The 16346-nt window shown below is 44.3% G+C and overlaps 1 protein-coding gene across 2 annotated transcripts in view; it reads right to left on the minus strand.

Moving 5' to 3' along the window:
• The window catches only part of THSD4 (thrombospondin type 1 domain containing 4), a 583087-nt gene that overhangs the window by 12512 nt on the left and 554229 nt on the right, over window positions 1-16346 (minus strand). Inside the window, exons 11-15 of one of the 2 annotated variants that reach the window (XM_036844548.1) lie at window positions 13512-13787; window positions 7436-7565; window positions 6265-6469; window positions 5534-5707; window positions 3660-3833 (exon numbers count right to left, since the gene is read on the minus strand). In XM_036844548.1, the coding sequence (XP_036700443.1) occupies window positions 3660-3833; window positions 5534-5707; window positions 6265-6469; window positions 7436-7565; window positions 13512-13787 (959 nt within the window). The remainder of the gene's footprint in view (window positions 1-3659; window positions 3834-5533; window positions 5708-6264; window positions 6470-7435; window positions 7566-13511; window positions 13788-16346) is intronic. The other variant, XM_036844549.1, reaches the window with a different exon arrangement.

A 16346-nucleotide genomic window follows, 5' to 3' on the forward strand; every position in this document is an offset into this window, starting at 1 on the left:
GGCTTGGGTCACATGTCCATTCTGGACTAATCACTGTGACCGGGCCAGTGGGGTGTTCAAGAGGCCAACTCTCATTCAAACCACGTGTCTGGAAGGAACATTTATTTTTATATCCTGAAGTCAGTTAATGTTTAAGACTTACTTTCAACAAATAAGCACGCTCTATTTCATTTTCTTTGGGGATAATATCAAATTCCCAGGGCAGGGAGGTGCCAGCAGGCTCTGATAGTCTTATAAATTCAGAACCAAAACCTTGTCCACAATCAATCATGTCCTGACCCTTTGGATGACAGGCAATAAATTCCATGTTTCTAATCTTAGCAGAGATAAATGCTGCCTTCACCAGGATTCACGTGACTCTCAGTACCCTGAGTAGGTCTGGAGTCAATAGGACGCCCACAGGTAAAAAAGACCTGAATCCTGCTCCCCTCTCTTCTTCCTCAGACACTGGTGGACATGTGAGTCGAACTGCACTGCTTATCTTCTCTGTGTGAAGGCTGTTATGATCCAGTATTACGATTTCACACGGGACTCTTCCCATTGCCTCAGTTTCCATGAATACTTGGTGTAATTAGTGTCCCATACACAGTCCACGTCTGAATTATCTTTGGGGTTTAGATCCTAGGTGTTTTGCTACCAACAATGAGATAGAAACATTGGCAGAAAAAATAATAAACATGGAGAAAAGGGAACTAATATTTGTTAAGTACTCCCCACGTCCTAAGCAATGACCCTTTTATATACAGTGTCTCATGAAAACCCAATAGCAACTCTAAAAAAGTTGGTATCATTATCCTCATATTTGGATGAGGAAACAGGCTCAGAGATGTTAAATTACCTGCCCCAAGTCAGAGAACTAAGGCGACGCAGAAGTGGGATCTGTTATCAAGTATGTCTAACTCTGATATCGACTTGGGTAGCATTGGAAGTACTTGAATTCTTTCTTTTCTGAATTTTTAAATACTTTACACTTTGTATTATAAAAATATTAAGGAAATTTGAGAAGAAAACATTTGCCCATGTTGTTTATATAAAAAACTATACTTTGAAGTGGTTGAGATAGGGTTCATATACTTTCATATTCTGTTTTTCACTTGCCTTTTATATGTACTTTCCACATCTTCCTAATTATCATTGTTCTTGTTACGTATCTTAATGAGCTATGATATACCATAATATCCCTAACCATCCTGCTGTCATGAACATCTCTGTTGAAAAAACTTTTTTTTCTCCTGCTAATTATTTCCTTAAAATGAATCCCCAGCAGTGGGGTGACTGGGTGAAGGCAAATGAACATTTTTATGGTTCTTGACTTTTATTGCCAAATTGCTTTCCAAAGGGGTTGTGTTGATTTACAAGGACAAGGCAGTCCATTTTTTTTTCAGGGTCTGTTTTTAAAGCTACTTAAAAGAAATAAAATTCTATATGGAGCCAGAGGTCCAAATAATGTGTAAATCATGACCATCAGCTAAAAAGTCTTTGGAGAACTAGCCAGCCCTGGGAGCCAAACACTAAATGGCCCAAGAACTCAAAATACTGACGGTAATCATAACGGGGCAAAGAAGGAATGATTTTAGGGGGTTCATGTTCAATTTTGGAACCCTAAGGAAAAATTAATTAATCAATTAAGTTACTTTATTGAGGCATTTGGTATTATTGGTTCTTCATAATGAACAAACTTAACTTTTTCTGTTTCTGCTTCGTCTCCCCAGCTTTGTTGAGATATAATTGACAAATAAAATTGTAATATATTGAAAGTATGCGCATGATATGGTATACATGTACATTGCGAAAGGATTCTTACAGTCAAGTTAATACATCCATCACTTCGCATATTTACCTTTTTTGTGTGTATACGTGACAACACTTAAGTTCTACTCTCTTAGTTAATTTCAGTATACAATACAGTATTAACTACTATAGTCACCATGTTATACATTAGATCCCCAGAACTTATTCATCTTATAACTGAAAGGTTGAACCCTTTACCAACCTCTTCTTATATCCCCCACCCCCAGCCCCTGGCAACCATCATTCAACTCTGTTTTCCTGAGTTTGACTTTTTTTTCAGATCTCACATATAAATGATACCATGCAGTATTTGCCTTTCTGTGTCTGGCTTATTTCACTTAGCATAATGCCCTCCAAGTCCATCCATGTTGTTGCTAATGGCAGGATTTCCTTCCTCTTTAAAGGCTGAATAATATTCCATTGTAAAGAAATACCACATTTTCTTTATCCATTCATCTGTCGACAGACACTTAGATTATTTCCATACCTTGGCTATTGTGAATAATACTACGAACATGGTGGGGGCGGGGGCGGTGCAGATATTTCTCCCAGATAATGATTTTCTTCCCTTTGGATATATACCCAGAAGTGGGATTGCTGGATCATGTCTACTTCTGCTTTTGACACCCAAATACAGACAAAACTGACTTTATTAACAATAATAGCAGTAGAAGCTACAGTTTACTATGTGTTTATTGTATGTCAGACACTGCGCTACAGACTTTGTACACATTACTTCATTTCTCCTAAAAATAACCTCATAATGTGCTTCATTATTGGCATTTTATAGACAAGGAAACCATGCTGGACCATAAGCTTCCTGAGGGCAGAGATATTTGTTTTGCTCAATGATGTATCCCAAGGGCTTAGAAGAGCACATAGTAGGTGCTCAATAACTACTGTTTTTTTTTTTGAGATATCACCAATATCTGTTAAAATGGCAAAAAAGAAACAAAAACAGAAACAACTCAGACAATACCATGATCTGATGATACAGAGGAACTAGAACTTTTAGACATTACTCACAGGAATACAAAAGGGTACAGCCACTCTGGAAAAGCTTTGAGCTCTGTATTAAATTAAAGAACCACTTACTACACAACTCAGCAATTCCACTCCTAGGCATTGACCCAGGTGAAATGAAAACTTATGCACCCATAAAAAACTGTACATGAACGTTAAAATGGCTTTATTCAAAATCACCAAACACTGGAGTGTCCCTCAACTTGGGAATCAACAAGTGTAGTATACCCGTACAATGGAACACTACTCAGCCCCAAACAGAATGAACTATTGATATATGGAACAATATGCATAAATCTCAAATGCATGTGTATTACATATAAGCAAAAGGAAGCTGACTCAAAAGGCTACATACGGTTATATACAGTAATAAGAAATTTTGGAAAATGCAAAATTATGAGGACAGAAACAGATGAGTGGATGTCAGGTGCCAGGTTTGAAGGAAAAAGTTGACCACAAAGGCACAGGAGAATTTTGGTGGGCAATGGAACTGTTCTATATCTTGATCGCGGTGGTAGTTACATGACAGTAACGTTTGTCAATAATGATAGAACTATATACTAGTTATGGGTTGAACTGTGTCCCCCAAGAGTTCATATGTTTAAATCCTAACCTCCGTACCTCAGCACCTGACCTTATTTGGAGAGAGGGTCTTCACAAATTAATCAAGAATAACTACTGTTGACCGGATGAGGCTCCAAAAGCATAAGTAGCTTCTCCAGGGTCATGGGTAGCACAGCTGGGGTTCAAACCCACCCAGCACCCCCGGGATACACCGAGCCCTAATTCCCTGACCCGGAAACAGATCAGGGGACGGACAGACACACCCGGTTCTGGCCACTCACCTGACTCCAGCTGCCCGCAAACCACTCCACCTCGCCCGTGCAGGGCCCGTTGTCACACGGCGTGGCCTCCACTGGCCGGTTGTTCCCGCAGCCCTCCAGGGGCAGGCTGCTGACGTGATTGGTCATGCACACCACCGAGCGTGTCCGCACTCCAGCCCCACACTCTGCCGAGCACTGTGGGACAGCAAGGGGCGCCTTAGCGGGGAGGCCTCCCCGCAGGTTCTGAAGCCGCTCTCAAAGGATGCGAACGACACCGCGTTTCCCCACCACCTCTTTCCCCTGGAAACCTCTGACCACTTCTCAGGCACGCTTTCCTCCATTACGGGATATCAGTATGGCACCCTGTCCTAGATTTTCAGGGACGGTCTTCTTTCCAAATAGCCTGTCCCACGGCTGTGATTAATACACTTACACTTGTCAGACTACTGTTTTGGCTTTCGATTTCGAAAATCTATTCAGCAGCAGAGTAGTGAGAGCGCGAAAACTCGGGCACACCATCTGCCTGCTAGTAGCTGAGTCTGGACTGGTCTGGGAAAGGAGGGCTGACGTCTGTCACAAGACGTTGCTGCCTGATACTAGGGCAGATTGTTCCAGTCCCCGAGGGCCACAGCTATGGGAGTAGTGGGAGGTGGCCTGATATAAAGGGAGAGCTGGGCCTGGGAACTGGACACGTCAGTGTTAATATCCCTGCTACCTGTGTGAGCCATGCTCACCTGGACAGCTGGTACAAGGGCACATTCCTGGCAGGATGACTCAGAGTCTGCACTGTAACAAGGTTTCCAGGGATTCGTAGGCACATTACAGCTTGGAAGCAGCCTGAGGGATTCTGCTAAGGGAAGTGGTGCAGACCTGGCCTAACTGGGAGGGAGGCACTAAGGACAAAGGCAGCCACTTAACGTCTCCAGCCCAGTTAACCTTCCAAGGTCTTCTGAAGAATCCAGAAACCCAGAAACTGTTCATCTGATGAGCAGTCCAGCTGCCCTGACCAGAATACGCCTACTGCCAGCCAATCAACAGCTTCCACAAGAAAAGGCAGGCAAAACCCATCATCTCCTTCCCCGCTCGCTCCTCCACCCCAACGTACATCCTCGAATTTTCCTTAGTATTTTTCCCTAACATTTTTTAAAAATTGTGGTAAAATACGCATAACATAAAATTTACCATATTAATCATTTTTTTAAGAGTACAAGTCAGGGGCATTAAGTACGTTCACATTGTTGTGCGACCATCACCACCATCCAACTCCAGAATCCCTCTCTCTTCTGATATAACTCTTATTTTTGTCTTTGATAGATGAATTCAATTTCTTAATGGCTTCCCTCGTACACAGGTAACTGGTGGGCTAATGATGAACTATATATGCCTTTGAGTTCATCCTTGACACCTGACACCAGGGACCCTAAGCCGGCTGGGCTACTGGGGAGGGGAATGGTGGGATTGGTTTTGAGTTTGTAAGAAGCAGGGAAGGGGGCCTGCCATTTGCTGAGTACCTGTTCTATGCCAGACACGCCCAAGTTGTAGGAAAGGTGTGATGTAATCCCTCGCTTTATTTAGAATTTCATTATTTAATATTCGTGTGACATGCTAAGTAAGGAATTTCATTAGCAGAATTTCATTATTTAATATTCGTGCTAAGGAGAATTAAATGAATTCTTTCATACCCACGTCTCGATCTTGGAGGCCCTCAGTCTTCATAGAAGGATAGAAAGCCTACAGTAGTTCACCTCTGGGTTTTTCCCCAAAGTCAGAAATCACCTTTGGGATTCCAAGCTAGCGATTCGTCTCTGTGTGGTTTGGGGCACCTCGTGATGCACGGCTCCTGCCCATCAGCCCAGCAGACTTGGTCCCACCCGCCCGCCGTCTGGCACGCTCACCCTCTCGCTCCACTCCGTCAGGAACCAGCTCTTGGCACAGGGTCCCATGTCGCAGTTCTCAATGTCGTTGGGCCGGAGCTTCATGTTGCATTCCTCGTCATCGACCACGTCGCCGATGTTGCTCACACACTTCACGTCGCGGGTCCTCTGCCCCACTCCGCAGGGCACCGAGCACTAAAACACAGCAAGCGCACGTCAGCGCACCGGGCAGTGCCAGCTCCGAGGGCCCCTCTGGTCAGGGTGCCCTCGTCCTCGTTACCCGCCACCTGAGCAGAGGACGGGGTGGGACGAGACCCCTGGGTTGCCGGGTCCTCTCTCAAGCAGGATCCCAGCCTGAAAACATCACACGCCTTCTAAGATCTGCTTGGATGTCTTGCCTCCTTTGATCCTCTGGGCCCCAGTTTTGCCATCTGTAAAATGGGAGAGCACGATTCGGAGAAGGAGTTGGCTCTAGCAGCCTTTGCCAGCCTTCACGCCACCGTGACACAGGAGAGAGAGAACACCTGTGTGCACACGGCTCCCATGGGCTCACCCTGAAAGTTGGCCCTTAAGTCTATCAGGGCCCTATCAGCACATCTTATGTTTTGCAGAATTGTCCTTCCAGAACCCCATAGGATGGGTCCTCCTGGAGAACCCAGGGTTCTCCCGCGTCAGGTCTTGGAGCGGGGAGGCAGGAGGGTGGCGGTAGGTCTTGGAGGGGGAGCTCCAGAGCAGGCTGGCCTGCTGCGTACCGAGGTCCAGTCCGTCCGGATCTGCCACTCGCTGCAGATCTTGAGCTGGCAGGTGCTGGTGGTCTCGGGCTTCTCCAGGTGCTGGCAGCGGTAGGGCTGCACCGTCAGGCTGCGGTTGGCATACACCTGGCGACACAGAACCTGGCGGTGCTGCATGCCCAGGCCACAGGTTTTGCTGCACTCAGACCACTCTCCGATGTCCCAGCTAGCTCAGGAACGAGAGATCGAGAGGGACCGGTCACTTCAGTCAACAGGAAGAGAGCATCTTACACAGAAGTTGGCCAAGCCAATTTACACAGAAGCATCAGAATTGTTATAGGTGATCCCCAGCCCAGAGCAGTGCCTGGCAGTCTGCCTAAGGCCGTCTGACTCCATAAAGAATGTGGCTCTGTTCCATATTCTCTTTACTAGTGATTAGGGCCCAGATTCCGTAAAATTATAGAAAACCAAGAAGGTACAAAAGATTTTTATCTAGTCAGAAAAATAACTCCAAGGATGAGTTTTATTACCCTGTAGAACATTAACCCACTTTGGAACTAACTTAGAAATCTTCTTCTAACCTTTGTTATTTTTCATGAACTATTTACATATCAGTTTCACATATTCTCCTCTGTTATCCTGCTTTGTCATTTCCTTAAATAAGACATCGGCACATGGGCACTATGTCTTCGGATGAGAATTATGTTCTTATTAGTTTGAGAATTATGTTTTGACCCCTTTTAGGGCTTTTCCTCCTTGTTCTTCTAAAAGTGTCCTATTTATTATTCAATAACTAAACCAAGACCTCTCCTGAGACACTCCCCAAGCAGATGTATTTGTGACTTACATGAGTCTCTCTCTGTACACAGCTCGCCTGAGCACTGACTGTACTGGATTGTAACTCTTTGCTTCCCTCTTTGTTTTCCTTGCCAGCTATAACCTAATTGCTCCAATTCACCAAAGGCTTCCCGGGAGTGTGCTGACCAGTTAAAGGCTATGAGCTCCTGTGTTAATCCTGAAAGACAGGTGCGCTTGCTAAACAGATTGCATTTTATGCATAGACTAAATCTCCTGTTTCTAAATCAGATGTAGGCTGATTTAAAAATTAGATTACATCTACTACTAGGGTCCTATGCACAAGCAACCAGAAGTGAGCTGAAAACAGGCAACCGGAACAGAGAGGCCCTCTTACAAGGCTGGGCAAGGGAAGATGTTGCAGGGTTCTTCCTCTGGGGTCGGCTTCATGCTCAAGTCACAGTAGCTCTCAGGAACCTCTTCGTGAGTGTTTCTGTTCACACAGCGAAAAATAGGGTACTGAGATCCTGCAGGGACAAGGAGAAGACACTCTAATGCTGGGCTATGAATGCAGATGCGCAGAAATCCAGGTGCTGCTGAAGAAAAGCCTCAGAAACAGAACGATTCACACACACACACCCCTCCATTCCTGAGTTTACACGCAGCTCCTGCACAAGGGCTTTCCTAGGCACTGTCCGGGGCAAAGAAGAGCAGGAATAGTTCCTGCCCTCAAAGGCCTTATAATCTATTTGTGGACATGGTTTGAACATGTTCAAAGGCAGATAAAAACAATTCCCCTAAGAGTTCAAGAAAACAAGAGAGATAGGCAGGGGAATGATTATAAAATGAACACAAATAATAACTTCTTGAAGGTTTTCTGCAGACATGAACGAGAGAGGGTTTTGCAGAGAGACGGTTGGTTTTGGGTAGCTGTGCACACGTGTGTCTTGGAGGGGGGCTCTGTCCAGGCCACGGAACTAGAACAAAAGTGCATGGCAAACCGGCCTGAAAGCGCCAGGTATGTTGAAGCAACAGTCAGTTTGGGGCAGAGAAGTAAGAAGATTCAAGAGAGGCTAGAAAAGCAGCGGGCTTTGCCTTTGTAAATCATTTTACACATTCCCCCAGTAAAGTACTGATCCAGTGGAATTTTCGTTATTTGAGTATATGTCTGCCTCCTATGAGATGGTGAGTTTCTCGGGGACAGGACTAGTGCTTGCTCAACCCTGTAACTCCAGTACAGCAGGGGAGTAAGTGCTCCATGAAAGTTTGTTGAGCGAATATTTATCAGAGGTCTAACATTTGTTTTTGTTACTTTGCTAAAAAAAAAAAAAAAATACTGACTGCCTCAGTTTTTTTGTTTGTTTTAAATGCACAGCCTCATGTTTCATACTTAATAAGGTATAATCTATTTTGGAGAAAAAGTCAAAGTTTGTTCAGTGGAATTTCTAGCTGTCAACTGGAAAAACAAAACAAAAACTGATTCAATTCGGCCTGCCTCTCTCTCTCTCTCTGCTACCCCCTGGTGGCAGCACTGAAGTATTACTACTGGGTGTTTACAAAGAACCCTAACTGGGGGAAGGTGCAACCCGAGCGTCTGGAGAGTAAGATGGTTTTTCATAAATAACTGTGTACCCACCCCTCCCACCCCCGGCCCCAGTCTAGGCCAGTAGCTGAGTCCTGCTGGGCAGAACACTGGCATGTAGCCTACAGCTTTGTCTCAGTTCTGTTGCTAATTGGCCAGGCATTTAGAGTTTCTCAACTTCAACTTGCTATAATTTTAATTGTAACTAAAGGGACAACTTTGAATGTGTCTCTAAATATTTCAGCAGCCACGAAGTGTTCCAATGCTTCTTTAAGCTGATCTTGTGGGACACACCGAGCCAGAAGGTAGTTCTTGTAAAAAACGTGACAGTTTGTAAGACAGTTTTGAATCAGAAACAATCGTTTGTTTAAACTACTATGGGCGTAAAAATTTACAATGCAGCTATAACTTGAGACCATTATTTTAAAATAATGTTCCAATTAAGCATAATTATTAGCTGAGTAAAAAGCAGTACTACGCATAGCACAGGGAGATCAGCTCGGTGCTTTGTGACCACCTAGAGGGGTGGGATAGGGAGGGTGGGAAGGAGATGCAAGAGGGAGGGGATATGGGGATGTATGTATACGTATAGCTGAGTCACTTTGTTATACAGCAGAAACTAACACAACAATGTAAAGCAATTATACTCCAATAAAGATGTTTAAAAAAAAAGGCAGTACTGGCTATAAAATTAATAGGAAGCAAAAACTTTTGTGGAATTAAATTTTGCCCAGTAACATATCTGCTTCCATTAAGAAGAGATTTTTAATGAAATTCAACAAACATTAAGGACATTGTGCTGAGTGACAAAGATGAATAAGATTCAGTTCACAGCTTGCAGGATACTCATTGGGACGCAGCTATTAAGGGATTAAGTAAAAATTTTATTATTTAGCCCATCCCTTTCCCATCAGACCATGTGGGTTTAACTTTTCTACTTACACGTTTGTGGAGTGTAAGGCAAAAGAAACTACCCCAACTGCTTGGCACTAATGAGGGGGGAATTGAGTATCTTTAGCTGAAAGGATACAAGTTACCCTAGGAATGCTCTGTGCCTTGGAAAGATGGGTCCTGTTTGGGGCTGTGTGCACTTTGGCCACTGTCTGCCTTCCCCCTGGTCCAGTTCCAGCGTTTAGCCAAGGAAATAAACTCAGAGGTACTCCTTCTGTCTCCGATGGTGAGAAAACACTAGATCTATAGTTCTTGACTCCAGTGACCGAAAAGGTTTCTTTCTCTGGGTCAGTTTATATTTCTGCAGAAAGGGAGACTATCACTCATAATGGTACCTGGCCACCTCTTCATTGTCCAAGCATGCCACACAATTAGCCCTCTAAGTGCTAGCCAGCAAGAATGGGGTGGGGAGGTCAGGTGCTGGCTGGGCTTCAGGTAGCAGGAACAATCTGCGATCAGTTTGGTTGGGCTGTACGTTCAACGTGTTGATCTAAACAGAAGTATGTTACGTGGGAGGGGGGACTGTACCACAGGTAATCAGTGGATGTTAAATGAGGTAAGTCAGTGAATTCAGGGGACCGTGTAGAGGTCAGTGAGGCATTGTGGAGAGATGGACAAAATAAGAAGAAAGAAAAAATTAAATAACTCTAGTCTTGGAACGTCAGGGATCAACTGGGCCAAGCTAGGAGTTTGACCAGATAAACGGAGGTCCGGGCAATGACTGGACAGAGTATGGGCCTCTCTGGTACATGGCTCCTCCCTGTGATCATGCTATCCTGATGCTGGAATTTTAATCTGAGAGGCACAGAAATGTGTGGTCTGGTGAGTGCTGCCAGGAAGGACTGGAGGAGAGTTTGGGAGAGGGTTTGTGTGGGGAAAATGATGAGATCACGAGGCAAGTGGACTTGGGTTGTGCAGAAAAGAGATGGAAAGCCCTGGCAGGCTCAGAATTTCTTGGTCACGGCACACTGGTCACTACCACTGACAGCCATGAGATGAGCTAAATGTTTTTGCGCGTCCACACTGCCTCCCTGCCCTGACGTCTCTGAAGCCATCGCTGGCTGGGAGCAAACCTTAGAGGGAGCAAAGGGGTCCCTCCATCATGCCTGGTACAGAACAGATACAGACCGCTGAATGACCACCTGGATGAGTCCAGTGAACACAAGGCTGGGTGAGCAGCACGCAGGGTGCGTGGCAAATGGCACATGCTCTTGTCCTTGTCCCACTGTGTCCACAATGCAATGCCTTATGGTCTCCAGACAGGCCTACGTCTCATCCTACTGGAAAGGCTGGGCCAGGCTGTCGTTAAAGACATGAAATGGAGGAGACTCTTCTACACATGCCACCCTTGATATCAAACCACATGACAACAATCTTTATCCTTTCACCTAGTTTTCACCTAGTTCTGAGTGTATCTGTTTCCGTTAGCAGGCATCACACCACTACCTAAATGGTAGACTATTTCAGCACTATCAAAATACCTTTTGATCCTGGGCTCCTATGTCAAGTACATTTCATTTCACACTGCTTACCTCTATGGCGTCATGGACAGATCCTCACTGAACTGATTTTGGCCTTAATGCATAATTATCTCTAGCTTTCTGCCTCTTTTAAGACACACTTAACAGACATTTAACTTTCCCTCATAAGGCTTATAAGAGAAGTTGGCACAATGACTCTCCAGTTCACATTCTCCGCGCAAGTATTAAGTATAAGCACGATAAAACCTCCATAAATTAGCACTCCAGTTATGAAGGCATCATGGAACCAGCAAAGATTCCAGGCAGGAAGGGCTCCAGACCCCAAGAGGAACCAAAGACTTCAATTCGATTCTCAAAAGCCACTAAGTCAGTGCTCTTATGAAAAAGATAAGAGCGTTAAAGGTGGTTGTGAAAGATTTTTCCATGTGTTGATTATGCCATCGTTTCCAAGTTTTGTACTCTCAGACGCAAATCTCTTGAAGAAAAGGAAAAAAAATCCCCAAACCAATATGCTGGAGGTATCAGTTTCCCAGCTGCAGAAACTCCTCAGGGATACAGCCTCTGTTTCTATGGTAACCTCCCCTCGAAGAAGCTGTTTTACAGTCACAAATAGCACTTGACTACAAGCAGGAGGCTATCACCATGTATATGAAGGAAATCATGACTGCACAGTTATACATATCCTTGCCATGAGGATCTAAGGCACCTGGAACAGAAAAGCAGCATCAATTTCCAGCCCAGGTGCAGAACATCAGGTCAGGGGTTTCTGGACACCACCTCCCACATCTATCTTGCCTTTGAGTGTTCAAGGACACAGGGCCATGAGTCCACATGACAGTCCAGACTGATATTGATATTGACCCTTTTACACACAGCCAGGCTTTGCTTCAAGCCTATCACAACTCTGCTGCTTTATTTATTTATTTTTATAAATTTATTTATTTTATTTTTGGCTGCGTTGGGTCTTCGTTGCTGCACGTGGGCTTTTCTCTAGTTGCGGTGAGCAGGGGTTGCTCTTCGTTGTGGTGTGTGGGCTTCTCATTGCAGTGGCTTCTCTTGTTGTGGAGCACGGGCTCTAGGCGTGCGGGCTTCAGTAGTTGTGACACGAGGGTTCTGTAGTTGTGGCTCGCGGGCTCTAGAGCGCAGGCTCAGTAGTTGTGGTGCTCGGGCTTAGTTGCTCCGTGGCATGTGGGATATTCCCAGACCAGGGCTCGAACCTGTATCCCCTGCATTGGCAGGTGGATTCTTAACCACTGAGCCACCAGGGAAGTCCACAACCCTGCTTTACTTAAATTTCATCTAGACTCCACCTTTCCCCCTAAATCCTATTACTGGATCTTTTCTTTCTGTTGGAGAGATGCCCTATGCTCCCACTGGTGTGTGGTCCCCTTTGCTGCATAAACTGACTTTGTTAGGCTACAGCCTTGTTCCTGGTGGTCTGAGTTGATTGGTCTTAAGATAATGGGACAAATACAGAATTAAGAATTTACTGAGGAGGAAGAATGGAGTTGTGGAGTGTAAAAGCTAGCTAACTAACACTTCAAGCTCCCAAAGCATTTTTTTTTCCTGAAATCCTTAGATCTGAGAATGACTTTTGAATGGCATTTGTGTAAGTGTTCCACAACCTTGACTTGTACGTCAGCTTGTAAATCTTGAACTAGGTGAGGGTATTCTCTGATTATTAATGAACATACTGTGCAGGAAAGGGTTAACTCAGCAGGCCTGGGTTGCTCAGACCCTGCATATTCCAAAGAGAGACATGTATTCAGGACTGGCCCTTGACCAGGGCTGGAGATAACCTCAGAGCCCTTGGAATATTCTGCAGATAAGAGTTTTTCTATGCCAGAGATCTTGGGTTGCGCTCTGTCAGTTTGACAAGCTAGTTTATGCCAACAATGTGATTTCTGTGAATGCCTGTCTTTGCATGCCTGAGGCCTTAGGCCATGTTGTATTAGTTTGACCTCTGGGGTGCTAAAGGCTGAGTAGCTAATGTGGGAGCTACATGCCTATGTAGTTGAACCCCAATAAATCCCCTGGACACCAAAGCTGGAGTGAGCTTCTCTGGTTGGCAATACTTGGCTCATATACAATATTGTTGAGAGAACCAAGTGCATCCCTGTGCCACTCTACTGGGAGGGGACACCTGGAGGCTGACGCCTGGTGTCTCCTGGACTTTGTCACATGTGCTTTTTCCTTTGCTGATACCAATCTGTAGCCTTTCACTGTAATAAATTGTAACCATGAGCACAGCAGGTTTTCTGAGTTTTCTAAGTCCTTCCGGTGGATCACCGAGCCTGAGGGTGGTCCTGGGGACCCCCAACACAGCCTCACACTAACGAGCCATCTCACAGTCAAGCTCAAGGAGGGGAAGCTTTGCCACGTGCCTGGGGCCTACCTGCATGTTCCCCACTCCTGCTCCGGGATCTGCAGAGACCCTCCCAGCCCGCACATGAGCTCACCTTTCCCGCAGGTTGTCGAGCACTCCGTCGTCCCCAGCTGTTTCCAGTTATGATCCCGGCTCCGCCGTGGGGTCTGTGGTGCTGGTGGTACCACGTTGTCCGGCCGGTGGGGAGAGAATCTATCAGGATGCCTGACCGGGAAGGTCTGTGCTGATTCCGAGGTGAATATCTCAGGTGCCCCGCCGTGCACGTCTGCCTTCTCTTCGTCCCCCTCTTTCCCTTCTCCCTCCTGCTGGCTCCCCCCTTCTGGTACCAGCTGGCCGTTGAAGGGCTCCCCTAGGAGACGCAAGTGCACACACCACAGAAGATGGGTTTGGACGGTGAGTCATAAAGAGGCAATGGCTCCAACATTAGAAATTAGGTAGCATGAGATCATTTCTAATTCATAGCACATATATTTAAAATAGGCAGATGTTAATTTCCCTAATATTAAAAACATTATTAAAAATGAATAAGAAAAAGATGAACATCGCAGTAGGGAAAGTGGGCAAGGGACAGGGAGAGGCAATTTCTTTTCACATGAGAAGAAATACACACAGTCAAAAGTCACACAACAACACTCAACTTCCTTCCTAATTAAAGAACTACATGAGAAAGCAACTAACAACAGCAACTCTATTCACCTAACAATAAAGATGAGAAACTTTGGAAACCCTTAAATCCCTAAACCCCTCGCTGAGGTGCAGGAAAGCACAATTTTGCACACTGGGTGAGCCTGTAAATACACGCAAAGTTTTGGAGGGCGACTTGGCAATATCTCTCTAAATTTTAAATGCACATACCTTTTGACCTAGGGATTCAGTTTCCAGGACAATTGTCATACAAATATTCTCATTCTTTTGTATAAAGTGGTATGTATAAGTATGGTTACTAATTTGAAACAGCCAAACAGTAAAATGAACTTAAATGTCTACCAGTGGTAGTGGTTCAAATAAATTATACTACAACCAAGAATGAAATATTATGCTATTTTTTAAAAGAATGAAGCAAATACACGTTGTGACATGGAGATATGACCCATAGGTTGTTTAGTGAAAGAAAAAAAGCATAGCAGAATTCAGTTTGTATACACATACACAGATGTGGCCGGACACTTTTTGAGAGACTAATTTTTTTTTTTTTTGGCCACATTGTGCAGCATGTGGGATCTTAGTTCCCTGACTGGGGATCAAACCCGTGCCCCCTGCATTAGAAGAGCAGAGTTTTAACCACTGGACCACCAGGGAAGTCCTTGAGAGATTAATTTGTGTTTTGTTCTTTATCTCTGTTCCTCCTCCTCTCTTAGTCCAAGTGGCCAATCTTCTTGTCTGAGATTTTTGCAGGAGTGAAAGTGAAAGCTGCAGGAAGTTAAGGGCTCTTCCTTCCCACAGGGAAGCCTGAGCTCCCAGTAAGGATAACAGGTCCCAGAGGGGCCAGCCCAGGGAAAGGAGGAGGGAAAAGTGGAGAGAGCGCTTTCTCAGAGAGAGACAGAGAGAGAGAGATCTCCAAAGTGAGGAGAGGCAGGTGTTTGAGGTCTTGGGTTTCCTGAGCACCACAGACCTGCCAGGCAGGTATCTTTCCTCTATCTGGGGTGTGTGTGGGAGCCCCCAGATTGACTGAGATTGAGTTTTCTACCAGTTTCAGAGAAGTTTCAAACTGAGGTTAGATGTATGTTGGCTTATGGAAAAGGCTGGCACGTGATGTTCCTGGCACACTTAGATTGTAGACAAATATTCAAACTGGCCGCATACATGTTTGTATACGCACGGAAAGGGCTGGGTAGGGTCCCACCAAATTGTAAAGAGAGATTCCCTCTGGGAAGCTGGGAGAGGGCTGAGGTTGGGAATACTGCTTTTTTTTTTTTTTTTAAATAGACATATATATATATATATATAATATAAAATACGTATATTAATTAGAGCAGTTTAGGTTCGCAGCAAAATCAAGTGGCAAGTCTAGAAAGTTCCCGTATCTCTCCTGCCCCACACATGCACAGCCTCCACCATCAACATCCCACACCAGAGCGGTACGTTTGTTACAACTGATGAACCTACACTGACACATCCTTATCATCCAAAGTCCATAGTTTACATTAGGGTTCACTCTTGGTGTTGTACATTCTGTGGGTTTTGACAAATGTATGACATCTATCGACCATTGTAGTATCACACAGAATAGTTTCACTGCCCTGAAATCCTCTGTGCTCTGCCTATTCATCCCTCCCTCCCCTCTAATCCCTGGTAACCACTGATCTGTTTAATGTCTCCATAGTTTTGTCTTTTCCAGAATACCGTACGTACATACTTGGAATCATACAATATGGAGACTTTTCAGATTGGCTTCTTTCACTTAGTAATATGCAGTTAAGAGTCCTACGTGTCCTTTCATGGCTTGATAGCTCATTTCTTTTTAACACTGGATAATATTCCATGGTCTGGATATACCACAGTTCCTTTATCCAAATTCACCTACTGAAAGACATTTTGGATGCTTCCAAGTTTTGGCAGTTATGGAGCAGTTGCATTTTACTTTACATATTTCTGTTTTGATTGAATAGTGTTCAAGCATTCATTAGTTTAATATAAAATAAGGAGGCAAATTCTAAGGTTACTATAAAATGAAGTTAAAACTTAGAGCTTTCTCTACCCTTTCAGCAGCACTTTCTTATTTAGTTGGCTACTTATAATACTATATGCAAATTAAAATTTAAAATATTTAAATTTAAAATATTCATGGTTTAAAATATTATATGCAAATTAAACTAATAGAATCAAGACCAGCATATTGATATAAATGAAACTGTCCAAGATGTTATCAGATAAAACATTTTAAAATCTTTTATATACCTTATATGTA

Source organism: Balaenoptera musculus, chromosome 2, assembly GCF_009873245.2.
Source record: "Balaenoptera musculus isolate JJ_BM4_2016_0621 chromosome 2, mBalMus1.pri.v3, whole genome shotgun sequence".
NCBI classification, from domain to species: domain Eukaryota; kingdom Metazoa; phylum Chordata; class Mammalia; order Artiodactyla; family Balaenopteridae; genus Balaenoptera; species Balaenoptera musculus.